The 18,368-nt window shown below is 40.1% G+C and overlaps 1 protein-coding gene across 2 annotated transcripts in view; it reads right to left on the reverse strand.

Moving 5' to 3' along the window:
• The window catches only part of sult4a1 (sulfotransferase family 4A, member 1), a 51,362-nt gene continuing 32,994 nt past the window's right edge, over window positions 1–18,368 (reverse strand). Inside the window, exons 6-8 of one of the 2 annotated variants that reach the window (XM_072377219.1) lie at window positions 11,463–11,601; window positions 3,758–3,817; window positions 3,296–3,378 (exon numbers count right to left, since the gene is read on the reverse strand). In XM_072377219.1, the coding sequence (XP_072233320.1) occupies window positions 3,789–3,817; window positions 11,463–11,601 (168 nt within the window). In that variant the 3' untranslated portion in view covers window positions 3,296–3,378; window positions 3,758–3,788. Of the gene's footprint in view, window positions 3,379–3,757; window positions 3,818–11,462; window positions 11,602–18,368 lie in introns of both variants that reach the window. The other variant, XM_072377218.1, reaches the window with a different exon arrangement.

Consider the following 18,368-nt stretch of genomic DNA (forward strand, 5'->3'; position numbering starts at 1 on the left):
TTTTTTATCCTTTAATTTCAGTGAAACAATAAAATATGGATAATAAAAAAAGAAATGGAACAGTTACTTTTTCAGCCCTTCATTACACCTTCTTTGAATGAGCACAAATTCTTTCATAAAAAATGTACCTTTTTTTTTTTTATAACCTTTGATGAGAAAAATTCCTTTCTAAGAATAAATTTCAAAACCCCTTCGAGCCTGTTCAACTGTTGTCTAATAATGATTTTTCAGTACTTTATTGGCCATACAAAATGTTCTTCTAAAAGATGTATTGCATGCTATGGAATTAGACTGCCTCCTATTGGATATGTTTAGATCCTGCAGCTGCAGGCTAATCCTGTCAGTTTCAGTGCAAAGTCAATGCAACGTTAGATAAACATCAGCTACAGCCATCAGTTTATGTTATATTTTATGTAAATAGGCCTCTTGCAGTCAAAAGCTATATCACGGCTCTGTGTACAATCATATATCATATTTGTCGCAGACTGAATAGCAACACAACTGCCGCAGGCAAAGCAGAGCAGAAAGCCAAACATATGAAACTATTTATTTATAAGCTGATCATTATCACTGCCACAGCATTATGCAAGCAAGTTACAAGTTGTTTTATTTAAATTTTTTTATAAAAATTATAAGATGGATGCTGATATCTTTATATCTCAGCGGGAACAAAGTAGCTAGAGATATTAGTCTGTCTTAAGCTACATAAGCATTCCTTACGGCTGATATATATCTCTTAAAAGCTGTTTTCACACATTAACACTGGAGATATTGTGGACAATTTCATCCTTTGTTTTTTTTGCAGATGCTGTCCACACAAGCACATCACAGTGAGAAGCTTTCTTCTGGAGAAACACTGTCCTGGCTAGAATGTCAGATAGGGGGAAGAATAGGTGTCTAAAGGCCTCAGGAGGAGGCACGTGATACAGCACATGATGCAGAAATTATGCTGCAGAAATCACTGTTTTTTGTTCAGATATTTATTTTTTGTTTGAGAATAGCAGGTGAGGTTCCTTTTTGTGTTGATATGAGGACTGCATGTATCTTTACATATCCACAATGGCAGAGAGTGATAGGAAATCAGCACTCAGTAAAGAGGAGAAACTCTCACCAGCACACAGATGCTCACTGGGGTGGCTGTAGCTCAGGAGGAAGAGCTGGTGCCCACCAATCGGAAGGTCAGTGATTTGACTCTGGCTACCCCGGGTCACTTGTCAAAGCATTCTTGGGCAAGACACTGAACCCCACATTAACTACCGATGTATCAATGTGTGTGAATATAGTAGGAAGCACGTACCTGTATAGACTAAGACGTGCTGTATGGGAGAATGTGGCATGTAGTGCTACAAATGCTTTTAGTGGTCAGCTAGACAAGAAAAGTGCTATACAAGTACAGTCCATTTACTTGCACAGTGGCTGCAAATGTTCTGGCATATTTGCCAACATGATCATAAATTGTCCCACTTGTTGATACTCTGGAAAATTTATGATGGTTTGTGGAGAAAATCTCCACAGAAAGTCCAGACACTTATGGACACTTATATTTTCACATGCCATCACTCCAGAACATCTCTTTAACATTTCAGGACTTTAGTGCATGTGTGAAAATGGCTAAGGAGACTTCTCAGTAGGTGCGTTTCCATCAGCCTGTTTAGATGCGCATCGAGAAGTATGGCATCGGAAAATTATGATGGAAACACCATAATTCGAATTAAAATCCCCTGATTCGCACAAATGAAAATACGTTTGCTAGAGCCGGGTTTTGGTTGACTTGAAAGGAATGGAAACAGCTGTGTTCGCATCAAGTCTGACGTAGTGCACTTTCACCCCGATCTCTTGGGCAATTAAGATAAATAAATAACACCTCTTGCCGCCTTCTCCTCATGATCGCCCCTCTAATTGCCAGGACTAACTGGGCTGACAACTCCAACACCACTTGCCCGATTCTTAATAAAAGTTCAAGTCCTCTCTCCATGGTGATACACCCCGGCTTGGTCAAACGTTTACAGGCTGGTTGTCATGCCAACCCGTGGGAAACTCGTGCGAGTTAGAAGATTTCACTAAAGTCCGTACTTTTGATGGAACCACACGATTTTAATTTCTTTTAATGCGCATTCCCCAGTGATTCTAATCACTTTTGGATGGAAACATGACTAGTGAGAGTCAAACAGCGTAATTTTTGCACAAGATAAAAACATATTTGCAATGTGAAAGTTGTTGCTCATGTGTACTTTAATAGAACTCCAAGAGAATTATCTACCATCTCAAGCTCTGTAAAAAATGTCTTCTCACAACATGCCCAGCTCTTAACAGAAAACAGTGTTAACCAGTAGCTGCTGAACACGATGCACTCTGTAATAAGTGATCAAAACACTAGATATGTAATTTTGGTAATGACCAAAGCAGAGGTCCAAGGACAGCTTCCATTTGACAAATGTCCCAAAGCATAAATAAATGTTCCACCATGTCTGCTAAAGAAATAGGCAACTGTTTGTTGAGATATTCAAATATCTACTTGTTGAATTACAGTTAGGTCTAGAATTATTTCAGCACTGATACTATTCACAAGTTACTCTGTTAGCCTAGACACACTTAGATTAATTATTCAATCAATGTGATATTAATGTATTGACTATTCGCTTGAATTTGACTATATTCAAATAAATCAAAGGAATCTGAATGTGAGTTTTTTTTCTGTAGGTGCCACAGTGAGACTTTGCAAAATAGCTAAAAAATGCCCTTGGGATTTTTGTTTCAGCTATTTTTGAACTGTTCAAGAGGTTAGAAGTTTGTGGGCTTAGACACATTATTACACTAAACTATGCTAACCCTCCCTTGTTTTTTTGTTTTTTTAACTGTTCTTTCATATGAATATGTGATTTCCAGTGTAAATATGTGGACATAGGCAAAATCCTTAAGAATATCCAGTGTAAACACATAATGTACACAGAAGACTGAATATATAGTGTAGGTAGAGATTGAGGGAGGTTTGGTATAACTTCAGTATTCAGAAATTCAGTTACATTTGTACAATTCTAAAGTGACTTTGTTTTTTTTGTTGTCAGACCACAAGGGTTTCACAAGAATGCATTTTGTGAAAAAGTCTTTCAATGTGATTCCACAGTCAGACTACACTTTTGAACTTTAGACTAAATAACTTAATGGAGATGTAGGAGAGTGGTTTATAGCAGGAGGGTTAGCACTTGTAGAGGACAGTGAGAGCAGCAAAGTGGCAGTCCATGGTGAAGATCAGGTCAAGTGCTCCTCACAGATAGAAGTCAAAGGTTAGATCAGACTTTCCCATCTTCTGTCTATATAAGGCATCAAATTTTTCATTCATAGAGACTGTGAAGATGTCCTTCCACAGACCAACACGACCTGCAGGGACAGGAGCGACTATCAGAATTCTCACCAACACATTTACTCACTACACTTTTTACACATTAAAAACATCCCATCTCATTTAACATTTTACAACTGCCAACCGAGTGAATGGATCTTGCCACAGCAGTTATTTATGGATGCAAATCCCTATCTTTAATCAATAGCATATGTTTAAGATTCCTTGTTTCATGCTTAAATTTTGCTCTTCTCTCTCTTAAAAATCTGCCCTCACACCCAAAGTCTCTCTGTTCGTGAGCAAATCTGGTTTGCTCACATTTAAGACCTCCTCCGTGCACTCAGATTGTGTCTGTGCCCTTGCGATTTTTCTTACAAATGACGGCAAAAACAGCACCATTTGTAATTAAATTCTTACTTGAGCTGCTTGGCTGTCTTGATCCATATTGTCAGATCCGCTGCAGCTGGACTCCTGCATCTATTCCAAACATGGGTAAGGACAGAAAAGGCGTAATTTCCTCCTTAGTTTACACAACATGATCACTTTTGTCTTTGGGTCTATTGGGTATTTATTTTCATTCAAAGAAAATTTCAAACAATTTTAACATCTCTAAAATTCCCTGAAGTGTTAATTGATCATAATGATAATAAAACCCCTAGATGAAAGGATCTAAATCCAGATCATTCTCAACTTCTAGTGGGGACGCTAAAGTAAAACGATCGTACCCTTAAGGAGACAGTGAGATCAGCGTTAAAGCTGGCTTTCTATTGGCTAAGATTTTGTTCCGTTGCAATTTGCAAGCGAGGAGAAAAAAAACGGTTTGCGAGGAGCAAAAAAAACTGCACGAAGAAAAATCATGAGAGCACAGATACAATCTGAGTGTGAGAGGAAGGTCTCAAACGGGAGCAGAGCAGATGTGCTCATGAACAGAAGAGGTTTTGAGTATGAGGACAGTCTTTAAAGAGTGAGCAGAGCAAAATCTGAGCATGAAAACAAGGAATCCTTCCATTGAATCGAAGACATATGCTCTTGATTAAAGATAGGGATTTACCCCCATAGTTACTCCACTCACCTGCTATAGCATGTATGACACAGATGATATGGCCAGCTCTGTAAAATCTATAGTAAACAAGACTTTAATGCACTAAATGACTAATTACCAAGAAAACAGAAAGAAATCACAAGTTAAATAGGAATAGCAACATGAAATTTAACAATAGAAAGATATATATGCAAGTAGGAAACAAATGTAAGTGGCATGGACATAAAACTACTTTTTAAAACTAAGGTTAATTTTAAAAAGTCAACAGGTTGAATCCCTTTATCACTGGTGCATATGTGACATTTAGCCACAAAATGGTGCTATAATCATCTTAAACGTTGTTTGAAAAGTCCAGACCTATGAATCTGTCTACTACTACAGTTGACTGAAAATAAAGTAATGAGATGACAGCTCTGTCTGACATGAGACTTATAACCTTGTCTGATATGACACCCATTATTTATGGCTGGACCCCAAAGGGGTGGGCAAGACACTGAACCCCACATTGCTCCCCCAGTGTATCATTGGGGGTATGAATGTGTGTGAATACTTAGAAAGCACGTAGTTATATCCTAAGACGTGCTGTATGAATGTGTGTGAGTGGGGTGAATGCGGCATGTAGTGAAGCGCTTTGAGTGGTCAGCTAGACTAGAAAAGCGCTATACAAGTACAAGTCCATTTACCAAAGATCCTATTTTACCTACGTTGTTTAACAACCAATAGCCATGATATTCTAAACAACAAAGAAAGCTTTCTGAAGCTGGTGATCCTTGCTATTAAGAAGCTTGACATGCTAACTTTGACATTCTTGGACAACCTGTGTTTGTGTTTAAATGATAAAACATTACAGCTCAGCGAGGTCAAAGGTGAACAACATTTATGAACTGGTCTTGAGAAACTTCGGTCACTGTCTCTCTGTCAAATCCTTGTCTTATCATTATGTCTATATGTTTTGTTGGTGTAAGAAACACGAAGACGGGGAACAGCTGAACTAGCTGCTGATACTCTGATGAGGAGACATGTTGTATAATATTTGAAAGAAAGAGCTTCATTGTCCTACTTTAAACATTAACTTATTTCACTAAAGGTCTGTGTACTCAAAGTCTGTTGCCCCTTCTGTTGTTCAGGGGAAAAAGATTAAACGAAACGAAAACATTTTAAAAAAAAAATTCTATTTCTTTAAACCACCAACCCACAAAATTCTGATGTTGGTATGATTTCTGGTCGTTTACAGCAATGTATCGCTGTTATAAATAGTAAATTGCGATAAATATTATATAAATATTGGACCTCAATCAGCATAAGGTGAAGTAACTAACAACTCAAAAACTCAGAAAAACACAACACTGGCATTTTGTTTTTGACCTCCTAGGTTTGAAAATTTTATACACAACAAGACATTTGGATTTTTACTGCAAACTTATGTCACTTGTCAAGTTCACCCCGTTTCCCCTCCAAAGCCTGACCTCTTAGGCCCACCCACTTACACCCAACCTCCTATAGTGATGGAAACATTCTGTTGTCAGCTGTACTGAACAGCATGTATCTCATTACTGGTAATGTTCCAGTAAAAGTCAGTAAAACATTGTGTATTTGTAGCAACCACTTCTTATCAATCTGTTTTACCAACTTGGGCCAGTTCATTGCTGGACTTGCAAAGAAACTATGCAACAAAGAGAGATTAGTTCTAACTCTTTGTGCCAGAACTTCATGCAAGGGAAATCTATGTTTTGAGAAAAAAAATTAATCGGGATTTTTAAAAATGTTTTGCTTATACAGTGGCCAACATTAACAACTTAGGTAATGAGGATTACTTACACTAACTTCTAAGGAGCTCTTACTTTTTGAAATATTGCCATTATCGTTGCATCAATACTTTTAGTTGAAGGGTTCTGGAATTCGGACAAACTACAGCGGTGTGAATAAGGTTGCTCACTCTCCACTGGTCTCAGCAGAGGTGTGACAGAAGGGCCACAGAGCTTAAACCAACAGATATATTGACCAAAGCCTGTCTCATACATTTCAGTAAGACCTAAGGGAACTGTGTCAACTTGTTGAAAAGGATATTATATGTCTCCTTTCTGACTTTTTTATTGTTTTTCTTTTTACTCTTTAGCATTTGCAAACTCTACAGCTGCATTTGATGTACAAACGTCCATGCAGTTATGACTGTTACTGTCTGAAAGACTAATTGACGATTGTCATGCCATTACTTTGATAAATTATTGCTTTGTAAACAATAAGTTATGTTTCGTAAGTTGGACAACCTGTAGCTGTGTTATTCACACAGTTTCAAATTGTGTAGAGGTATATTACGAGGCTCTCTTCATTGCAGCAATGCTGCTTCACTAGTGCCCAGTCTTCTCAATCTACACTACATTGAATGACATTGTCAGTATATTAATGTTGCACATGTAGTTTATTGGCATGTTCCAGAATTATGTCAGTCTCCAAATACAATCATTCAATGATGTTCATATATATGCCAAATATTTGCTTTTCTAAGTGTAATACTATGCACATCTTCTGATTAGTCTATTACAGTTCATAATAAAACATAACTTAATTGCACCGATAGCTAAATTACAACACTAGAGTGCTATACAATTCCCAATCCAAGTGAGGAAAATTAACTGAGGATCTGGATCAGAAACAATTTCTTAGGGTATGCCATGTAACCTGTAAACATGCTCGACTAAAGGTTTAGTGGCTGAGGGAAGTAATTTAATGCGCTGTCTTAGAAAATCTTTTCGATTATGGATCGTATGTTTTTCCCTTGTGAAGGTGGCAACCCGGTGACAATGTCTAAAGTTGTATGCGACCATGGACTGCATGAGTTTGCCAAAGGTTGTAATTTACCTGAGGGGGGTTAGGAATTATTCTTGTTCTGGGAACAGACTGAAGAAACAGTGATATATTCCCTAACATCCCCCTCAAGGGATTCTCATGACAAATCAGACAGGTTTATTGACCCCATTGAAGTACCTGTCCATTCCTCCAATGCCAGTTTGACAGCCATTACAGTCTCGATTGCTCACAACATAATTTTGTTCGGTGGATGTGAGACGACGTGAGAAAAAGGCGCAAGGAGGGTGTTTTTGATCTGCTTCAGTTCGTTGAGAAAGAACGGCACCAACCCCAACTTCTGTAGCATCCACTTCCACAATAAACTGTTTTGCAGGGTCGGATTGGGTTACAATGGGAGCTGTGATGAAACGGTTCTTTAACTGCTCCACCTCCTCAGTCCAAACTAATGAAACTTTAAAAGATGTCAACCTATTCAGGGGTGAAGCGATGGTGCTAAAGCCCTTGACAAAATGCCTGTAAAAGTTAGAAAAGCCCAGGAAACTCTGAAGCGATTTGCGATTTCTGGGAGTTGACCACTCTGCAACTGCTTTAACTTGAGGGGTACGTAATCCAACAAGGTCAGGTCTGCCTTGATCTAACCTTGTCGGATTACACCTTGTTGGATTACAGAAAGCATACAGTTTCCACATGAAACTCACATTTCTCTGCTTTAACAAAGTTTGTTCTCATGAAGATGCCGAAAGTCTGTGGACATGTGCCTCATGTACAGTCTTGTTTCAAGAAAAGAAAAAATAAATAAATATCATCAAGATACATAAAAACAAAATGGTTCAAAGTCTCCTAACACATAATTAATAAAGACTTTAAAAACTGCTGGTACATTGGTTTCTCCAAAAGGCATGACGAAGCACTCCAAATGGCCATGGTATGTATTTAAACCCATCTTCCATTAATCTCCCTCACAAATGCGAACAAGATGGTAGGCGTTCCTGAGGTCTAACTTGGTGAAAATCTGGACACCATCCAGGGTCTCAAAAGATAGATAGAGCCCTTTCTTTACTGAAGACTTCACCTAAATCATGATAGACAGCTGGTACCACAGACAAATCGGGATCCACAGAAATCTTAGAACCAGAAACAGAGTGATGAGGACTAGCTGAACGCAAACAGGAGGAATGACAAAACTCAGTCAGAGCAAGAATTCTCCCAGCTTGCCAGTGTATGTGGAGACTGAGGGTCTTAAGCCAAGGAAACCACAACACCAGGGAGTACTAGAAGTAGAAGGAATAGCTCAACTTCCTTTGATGATTACCAGAGAGGATCAGTGACAGGGGATCAGTGGAATGAGTTATATTTGCGATAACCTGTGCATCTTGATCTTTAACTGTCTGAGAATAGGGAAAGATAGGAAGACCATATTTAACAGCTAGCTCCTCATCAATAAAATTTGCTTCAGCACCAGAATCAACAAGAGTGGAAAGAGAAAGGGAATTCGAGAGGTAGTTGAGAGGGAGAATCACGAGCAAAGGGAGCGCAGTTAGGAGCTGACTGACGGGAAGAAATCTCAAGCATGCACAGAACTCAAAATCCAATTCACCACGTGCTTCTCTGTCTACAAGCACGTTTAGTGTGACTATCAACAGAGTTATCCCGGGGTCTTAATCCGACTGCGAGTAACCCGATCCGGTCCAATTTTTAGTCAAACTAAGGTGTATACATGAACTTAATCTTATTGTAATTTAACAATTAATCCGATTCTTTACAGTGCTATGTAACCCCACTGAGTGAGGAGGGACAACAAAGGCTCAAATTCTTCAGGATTGGTGTGGCCTGCCAGTGGCCCCTATCCCCCTCTTGCAGCAACACAAAGTCTGCATGGACCGCTCTGCAGCTGACCACGCTAAGATGAGCGTACAGCTAAGAGTCCATAAAGAGAGGCAGCCTAGAGTTAATTTGAGCACTAACTCCACCAAGACCTGTAGAAGTGACCAGAATTCTTCTCGCAAGCACAAAAGATTTGCAACAAAGACTGGACCTTAACTGGACACAGGACAACCTTCAGCCTCCTTTCTCCAAGGACTTAACTGTTACCAAGACCTACCATTTTCACCCAGAATGGGAGGAAGATTATTTTTTTTGTTTATTCTCATTCAAAGCCTGTTTGTTTGATCTGCAATGCAATGGTGGCGTTGGCAAAGAAAGGGAATCTGGAGCGGCATTTTAAATGGTACACGGGAGCTACGAGAGGGATTTCCCTGCAAAAACGCCTTCACGCTCCACAAAAGTGCGGGATTTGAAAGCACAGCTTGCAGCACGGCAGTCAATTTTCACCAAACCGAAGACCCAGGGTAAGGCTGCAACTATTGCTTCCTATCGCGTCAGTCACGACCTTGCTAAATACAAGAAGCCATTCAAAGACGGCTTGTGAAGGAAGCTTTTCTCAAGGCAGCAGATAGCCTTTTTGATGACTTTAAAAATAAAACAGAGCTCATGAAGGACATTAAAGAAGTGCAACTCTCCCGCAATACTATTACAAGGAGATGTGAGGGAATGGCTGTGGATGTGGAGGAGCAACTGAGGAAGGATATTCACGCGTGAGTGCGTTTGGTGGATGTGGCACAATTGTGTGTTTTCATCAGGATGGTTTTTGAAGACATGGAAAAGCGCCAGGGAAGAGCTACTCACCATTTTGCCATTAAAAGGACACACTAGAGGTGAGGATATTTTCAATGCTTTCATGGGATTTGCTAGCGAGACAAAACTGCCACTCTTCAAGCTGATCTCCATCACAACTGATGGGGGTGCCTGCTATGTTGGGCCGCACCAGTGGGTTCATTGCACGGTGCAAAGACAGTGAATCTAGCTAGCTAATGACTGTTTTATCTCTTTATTTTTTTTGTTCAGCAGAAGCCAATGGTTTAGGAAATGAAGATGACTTACACAAACTTCTTAGTAGGTATATGCGTCACCATTACTTTGTTAATTAAATGCTTTCTGGTTGAACAGGTACATTCTGTAATTCAGACAACCTGCAGCTGTGTGGATAAGGTATGTTTTCAACATGACACAGGTCCTCTCCTCACTGTCTTTGCTACACTGAATGGTTTGTACCACTCTTGGTGTGTTAACATTACAATATTGGCATGTTTTTGAAAAGATGTAGGTCTCCAAGTACAATTGTTTACAAAATGTTTAAACACAGTAATATATGGCACTCTTGCATTACTATGAGTTCTGCAGTGTACATCTATGGCTTGCTTCACCACAGTTGATCACAAAATGTTGTTAACTAGCATCTGCTGCTAACTTACAACTACACTGCTACACTATTTCTCTCTCAGATCAATAGAGTAACTGTCGATATCTATATTTCGAGCTGGACTATTTTTGGCATGACTGGAGGAATAGCTTGATAATGTTTGCGTTTACTGCATTTAATGGCATAATTGATGCCCAAGTTTTCTTGGAAATTTTCTTGGAAATTTCTGAAACACAAGAGCTACAAAAAATCCTCTTGGAAGTATCCTGTGACTCTAACAAGAAGTTCAACAATTTGATATTTTTGCCATTTCCAGATGCTGCATTTTTCCATACATCCATGGGATCTAATGGGATCAACATCATACTGGCTTCAGCTAAACTACGTGGTAGTTGCAATGTTAGAGTGAGGGGTTTGAGTTTTCACTCAAGTTCACACAGCAATCTTGAACTGGTGGACATGTTTTTTTTTTTCCTGACCAGCAACACAGTCTGGAAAAGGTTTGAATTAATTTGCCATACTTTACAAACGGCAGTTTTATTAACAAGACCAATACCAATGCTGGCTTTCCAGGTAGCCTCCTGCTGTAAACTTAAATACGGTTCGTCTTGCTGCTCACTTTGATATTCAGGATGGGATTCTGGCTCGAACGTGTAAAGCAGAATCTCATGTGTTGTCATGCTTGAAAACATCTCAGTCTTTTCTTGGTCATGTGCTGTCGCAGTTTCCTAGTCAGTAGCTGAAGTAGTCTGCATTACACAAATCACGGTCACCCTCTTCCCCGTCCCCTTGGTAATCCCCCAGGAGTTTGCCCAGTCAGAAGACACTTACGCCAGATCTTCTAATTCTCAGGAAAATGTTTCCCCCAAGGGAAAATTATTATGTCACATCCACTTTAAGACATATTTTAGTGGAATTGATATAAACAAAGACCTTTTCATCCATAGTTACATTTGTTGGGAGCAGTCCGTGCCAAGATATTCATGTCTGCCTTTGTTTCCTCTTCCACTCACCCCTGCAGATGGACAGTGCCTCTGAGCTGCAACACTGCTCGATCAGCTGATTGCAGTTCTCCACCATGCTCTCCCTCTGAGCTTTGTCACAGGTGACACCCAAGAACCTGGCTAACTGTTCCACCATTGACCCAAGGTCCTAGAGAAAAGAGAAAGAAAAGTAAAGAGAAGTAAACTGTGAAATACTCAAAAGCAATAATCACCAACATGCATATGAGAGAATTGTGGCTCTCTCTATCTGAATTTAGACGAAGACCAAATAAACCATGAGAAACTGCAGATATAACAACATTAATATTAATAGTTTAGTTCAGGTGAGTTGGAAATGTTTGGCTGAGGGCCCAGTCCAGGAGATCCAATAACTCCTATCTCCAGCAGAGCTACTCCCACATTCCAAGAGAGGCAGGATATATTGAATCCATTGAATCCTTATGGATGCAGCTCAAAATAAGCTGGTTAATGCTTGTCAAGATAGCAACACCCAAACCAGATGGACACCTGGTCAGGAAACACTGGACAAGTTCTCTACTTACTCTCTAAAGGATACTGGAGGCTGCATGGGAGTTCGCCCTCCAGTTGTATGCAATATCTGGCCTGTTTTATGGGTCATTCGGTCCCTGTTGGTTTGTATTGCTGGCAGTCTGTCAGTCGCATTTCCAGTGTATGTTGGACTTGCCCAGGGCTGCCGTTTTTCACTGATTCTGTTCATAACTTTTATGGAAATACTTTTTAGGTGCAGCCAAGAGCCAGAGGTTTCCTGTTCAGTCAGCTTAGGATTTTATATTTTGTAGATAATGTGGTCATGTTGGCTTCATTGATCAGACACTGCCAGCAGACACAGGATCGGTTTGCAGCCAAATGTGAGGCAACCAGGATTATTTGTAGCACCTTCAATAGCCATGGTCCTCAGTTGGAAAAGGGTGCCCAGTCCAGGTTGGAGTTGAGTCATGGTCTCACATGGGAAAGTTTAAGGACCTCTGGGTCTTGTTTACAAGTGGGAGTAGAAAGGTGTGGGAGATGGACAAGGGGCAGTGTCTGTAGTGATGTGGATGTTGTACTGGTCTGTCATGGTGAAGAGAGAGCTGTGTCGGAAGGAGAAGCTGTTGATTTACCAGTCAATATGTGTTTCAACCCTCACCTATGGTCAGGAGCTGTGGGTAGTGACGGAAAGAATGAGATTGCAAACACAAGCTGCAAAAATGAGTTTCCTCTAAAGGGTGGCTAGGCTCACCCTTAGGGAAGACGGCGAGGAGCGCAGTCATCTATGAGGAGCTCAGAGTAGAGTAACTGCTCCTCTGCATCAAAATTTCAAAATTTTTGAAATGTATTAATTGGATTTGATTGGATTATGATTACAGTGAATTGAACTCCAATTTCACACCAGGATTGTCTGGGGGACTTGGTTCGATTGGAGGGATAGTGCTGAAAAATTTCACACCTTTATTTGGTTTGGTTCATTTTCACACAGCACTTTTGAAAGTGGACCAATGTTACGCAGTAACAACAGCTGCTTTTTTGGGACAGGAAAAAAGTATAAGGAAGAAGAAAACCCAGCTTTTCGATTAGTCAGGGTCAAAAACAGAAATCCATCCCCTTGCTAGCTTGTTCACAACAAAAGCAAACAATGGAGCAACACCAAATTTATGCAGTCATAGGGTTTCTGTTTTTACTTTGTTGTTCGGACCTAACTGCTTTTTCAAAAGAAGGTACCCAGTATTCATAGCAGGCAAGGCAGTGAGCTATCCAGCATGTTGTCTGTACATGAGACGAATGCAGCAGCACCAAAAAAGACGGGGGAGAGCGAGAGACTATGATGTGCTGCTTGGGTTACACAGATGTCATCGTAGTACATTACTTTCTCTCTTTGGATTATTGAAAGAATTTGCCACTGTGAGTGAACCGCACCAGGGTTTACTTGCAAGCAAACCAAGATCCACATTTTCAGACCAGTTTGCTTGTTTGTTCCAAACCAGAGATTGAATGAGCTCTCACACTTGCCCAAACGAAACAGACTATCTGAGGAAACAAACTCTGGTCTATTTAAAGCAGACCAAACAGCTCTGCTGTGAAAGCACCCTCAGATACAGACATACAGTTTGTGCTTCTATGTGTGATCAAGACAGGTTCATGTTGAAATTGCAACGCAAAAATGTTTGAAATACAGATGGTAATGGAATCTCTTCTTGGAACTCTCAGAACTCATTGAGCTGTAATTTAGGAGAAAAAAATTCACCACAATGGTACGAGTTCTGAGTCTGTACTATAAAAACAAATTCCAATATCAGAATGCTATAACATGCGCACTGAAAAAACTTGATATGAGCTATAAACAGGTATAAGCATATTCACCTCCAAGTTCAGCATTAAAACAGACAGGCACGTAAACACAATGTATGATCTGTCAGAGACAGCCGCGACAGCTAGCATGACACTGTGTACTTGGCCAACCTACAAACATACAGAAACTAACCCTTCACTGATGTCTTGTTGCAGCCTTGTTGGTTAAACCTCTCCAGTAGCTCATTCAGTGGGTTTACATGATAAGATTAATTCGATTATAGCTGGGTTATGCTCCTTATCTGAGCAAGGGTAATTATCCTTGGCTATATGGCAGTGAATGAATCAAATCACTGGCAAGTCATACCTCAGGACGATAGGTGGCGCTGTACCCGTTTTAACTATCGCTAATAGAGCCACTTCTGGTTGACGTCTTCACCACCACCAACAACAAAACTAAGGCATTCGAGAAAGATGGCGAACGAAGAGCATGATGAAACTACGTCCCTCTACATTTCGTTTATGATGAGCATGGTTATGGCACAAACGCGATGCACAATGGCGCATTCTCCATCGCATTGTTTATTTCTTTCCGACGGTGGCGACAACAACAGTAATATTGTCTCCTTCGACACTCATGTAACCCCACTGATTGACTCTGGTTCAAACAGACATAAGCTCCACACAGTGATAGCCACTTATGAGTCATTCACAATCGCATGCTATGCGAGCCTGCCACACAATTCATCAGTATAAGGGAGTCAAAACAAATTAAAACAAAAAGAAAAAACAGAAGCAAAGTTCAATTGCAGATTAACAGGTGTAGGCCACAGCAGAATTAGCTCCAGGCTCCAGGGAGAGACAAAGAGCTTGAGCTCAACCAGCTAGGCCAGCAGTGATCCACTATCATCCAAGAGAGGGCCTACACTGAAACATGCTGCAGCAATGTCCAAGGTTATGCAACCAGGAAGAGGGCGGAAAGTACAGCTGAGAGCACACACACTCACACCATTTTCAGCCGCAACCTGCTTATATTGGCTGCTGCATTTGAGTGACAGACTGGTAAGTGTCACGCAATTAAAGTTTGGACAAAGAACTAGTCTGACTCTTGTCCACACAAGAATGTTTTTGTCAAATCCGCATAAATACTTTATCGGCCTCGTGTCTGGACGGATCCGGCTTTTTCGAGGTGTGAAACTGGTATCTTTTGAAAATGGGTCCCAGAGTGGGAAAATCCTAAAACGGCAGATAGCCCGAAGTCGTGTGGACGGCGATTGCGGATTTTTTCAGAAACGATGAGGTATAAGCCCCGCCTCTCTAACCATTAACCTCAGCCGCCGTTGCTAGACGCGTCATAACCATAGACATATAAAGAATAAAACTTTAACAAGTCCATTATACTTGTATTTTTCCCGAAATTTATTATGTCTATGGTCATAACAACAACAATGGCAGACTACAGGCTTGTACAACCTTTATATATAGACATTAAAAAGATTCTTTATAATGTCTGTCTTTATACGCATGCTCCATGGCTTCTATTCCGGTTTTAGTGTATTGGTGTGGCGGCGTCACAGCTCCATATACAGGCCTGGCATATGTACTATAGCGTTTTGGGGTCGATATTTCTGGAAACGACGCCGTGTTTATGAAGACTTTTTTCAAAACGACAGCATATTGGGTGAGGCTGCGTACTTGTGTGAACAGGCTCTGAAAGTCTGGGAAGACTTTGCAGTTTACACCTAGGTGTGAAATACACCTCATTGGCAAGGAAGCCTGATAGTCTACTGTATCCCTGACTCAGCTGTGACATCACCCAGGTTATTCCTCAATTTGACCTATTTTCGACAAATAGAAAAAGGAGATGTTGGAGTGCTACATTTATATAACAACAGATGTCAAAATACTGTAAAGAAAAGGAAATTATATAAAGACAATATGAGTGGGGACAAACTGTACCAAGCCACACTGGAAACCACGAGTTTCCCTGTCTCTTAACTAAATTCAACAAAGAAATTAAAGCAGAAAAAAGAATGGGGTACCAAGTTGTGACGGCTGCACCTACAGCCGCACAGCTAAATAGTCGGTAACCCCATACACCGACACTTTCAGTTATGTTCTGTGTATTCCTTGATATCATTTTGTTTACATATGTTTAAACTAAGTTGAAATCATTATTTCTGTTTGTAAGCGTGCACACTTAGATCTAATTGTATTTTCAACTTTGTTAAATTTGTGTTATGTTAAACCTGTTTTCTTTTCTTCTATCGGTGCTGGGGGGAGCCATATGAGAGCTGGGGGGGGCAAAAGTGAGCACAAGCTGCAGGCAAAGCTACATGCACAGGAAGTGCAATGAGCCTGTACCAAGGCAGCTTCATCAGGGGGACACATGGTGTAGTTTACATCATTTAGATGTTAAGATGTATTCCTTTAGATTTAAGTAGATTTAAGTAATTTGTTTATTTAGTTATTTTGTTAATTCTTTGTTTGAGTAATTATTAAATTAACTGTTAGGTTCTGTTTCTTTATTTGTTAGTATGTGTTACCCCCTCTTGTGTTCAAAAGTGGTCTGATCAGCCAGTATTTAAGTTCTCCTTTGTTTCCTGTTTGAGAGGTCAGTTTGGTTCTTTGTCAAGTTAGTATGGTTTCTGTGTTAAGTTACTTATCATTTGAATAGTTGGTTTGAAGTTATTATGATTTTACTTTGTTTTGTTCATTTGACCTCTTTTAAGGGCCCTGATATTATGTTCTTTGGGTAAATAAAACCTGTTTCTTTTTTAATCTATCTGCGTCCTCGTGCTTGACCAGCTCGGTCTCTCACACAAGTGTTACTGTAGAATTATTTGAAATCATGGGTAAACAACAATGAACACCGTCAAACAAAGGCCTACACGATTTACACCAGCCATACATTATGAAGCTGTCTGGAATACCAATTACCAACCAAAACCTTGTGCTTTACGCAAAATACATTTTATTCAAATGTTTGTGTGTGAACTCAGGAGTGGAAACAACATTTTTTATAAATAAAAATAGGTATGCATACTGTCAATGAAACTCACATTTTAATGACATTAGTGGTACTATTAGGAATTACTATTAGAAATCATCCACTCCGTCAATGACACGTGTAGCAACATGTTCCTCTTTAGGACCCTGGGGAGTGACAGTCATCCCTTTGGTGTGTTAATTTACAATGAAACTCGGAATTTGAAGTAAAGAACAATGTGACACCAAAGTTGTGTGCTCCCAGCTCATCCCAGCCCAACAAACATACAAAAAAAGCATGTAACTACTGTTTACGAGCCAGCGACACTAACAAACTGGCCAAAATCATTAAGAAAGCTGGCACTGCACTTGGTCTCAGGTTGGAGTCTTTATACCGTGGTGGAAAGGAGGACACAGAATAAGCTGTTGTCCATCATGGATAATAAACAGCACCCTCTCAGTCACACAGTGGTCAGACAGCAGAGCACCTTCTCACACAGGCTGTTTCAGCTCTGTTGTCGAAGGGACAGATACAGGGAATCATTCCTGTCAAATGCCATCACACGGTTTAATAAAAGCTGAAATCATTGGTCATTATTTCTCTATATGCACTTTAACATCTGTTAAACATACTGCTTATTGTACATATAACTGCTGATGGTACACTTTAAAACTGCACAACTGCACATTTTGTTGTATATATGTACTACGATATTTATTTATTTATTTTTTACACAGGAGGGTTCCAGATTCGATCCCCACCTGGAGCCTTTGTGTGTAGAGTTTGGATGTTCTCCCCATGTATGCGTGGGTTCTCTCTGAGTACTCCGGCTTCCACCCACTGTCCAAAAACATGCATGTTAGGTTAATTGGTGACTCTAAAATTGTCCTTTTGAGTGAGCGTGTGTGGTTGTTTGTCTCGTTTGCCTCTGTGTGGCCCTGTGATGGACTGGTGACCTGTACAGGGTGTACTCCGCCTCCTGCCCGATGACCGCTGGGATAGGCTCCAGCCCCCGTGCGACCCGACCGACAGATAAAGCGGGTATAGAAAATGGATGGATATTTTTTACTTGAATCTTATTTTGTAATTTCTATTTCAAAAGGTTGAATGTTATACTTTTATTTATACTACTACTTAATAGTAGATGCTTTTTTATTTATCTAGGTTGGTTATGCTTTCTACGTTTATTTCATCGTCTCATGTGCATATGTTGCTACTGCAAAGAATTTTCCCTGTTTGGGATACATAAAGAATTTATGTTCTATTCTAAAATTAATCCAACTTTCCGAGCCAGATCCGACTTCACATGGGGTTCAGATAAAAAAATCTCACTTGGATCCAGGAAATTCCGACATCCGTGTACAACCGAAACACATTAGTTGTAGCACACAACGCTGGGCTGTCAAAGAACGCTGCAATGTAAATTGGTCATGTCCCCAGCGCCATCTGCATCCATGGTTTAGAGCCATGCATTGTGGAATATAGACCGTTTACATTACACTTTGTTTCAGAGTTCTGGAAAAATTACTGAAAATTAGGAACAATGTTCTAAGGGAAGTTTTCCGCAACTATTGTTTCTCATTTTAATGTTCAGTTAGATGGGATAGGGCCCCTTCCATAGCAATCATTTTTAGGAATGC

This window comes from Leuresthes tenuis, unplaced genomic scaffold (assembly GCF_036924035.1).
Source record: "Leuresthes tenuis unplaced genomic scaffold, fLeuTen1.0.hap1 SCAF_23, whole genome shotgun sequence".
Taxonomy (NCBI): domain Eukaryota; kingdom Metazoa; phylum Chordata; class Actinopteri; order Atheriniformes; family Atherinopsidae; genus Leuresthes; species Leuresthes tenuis.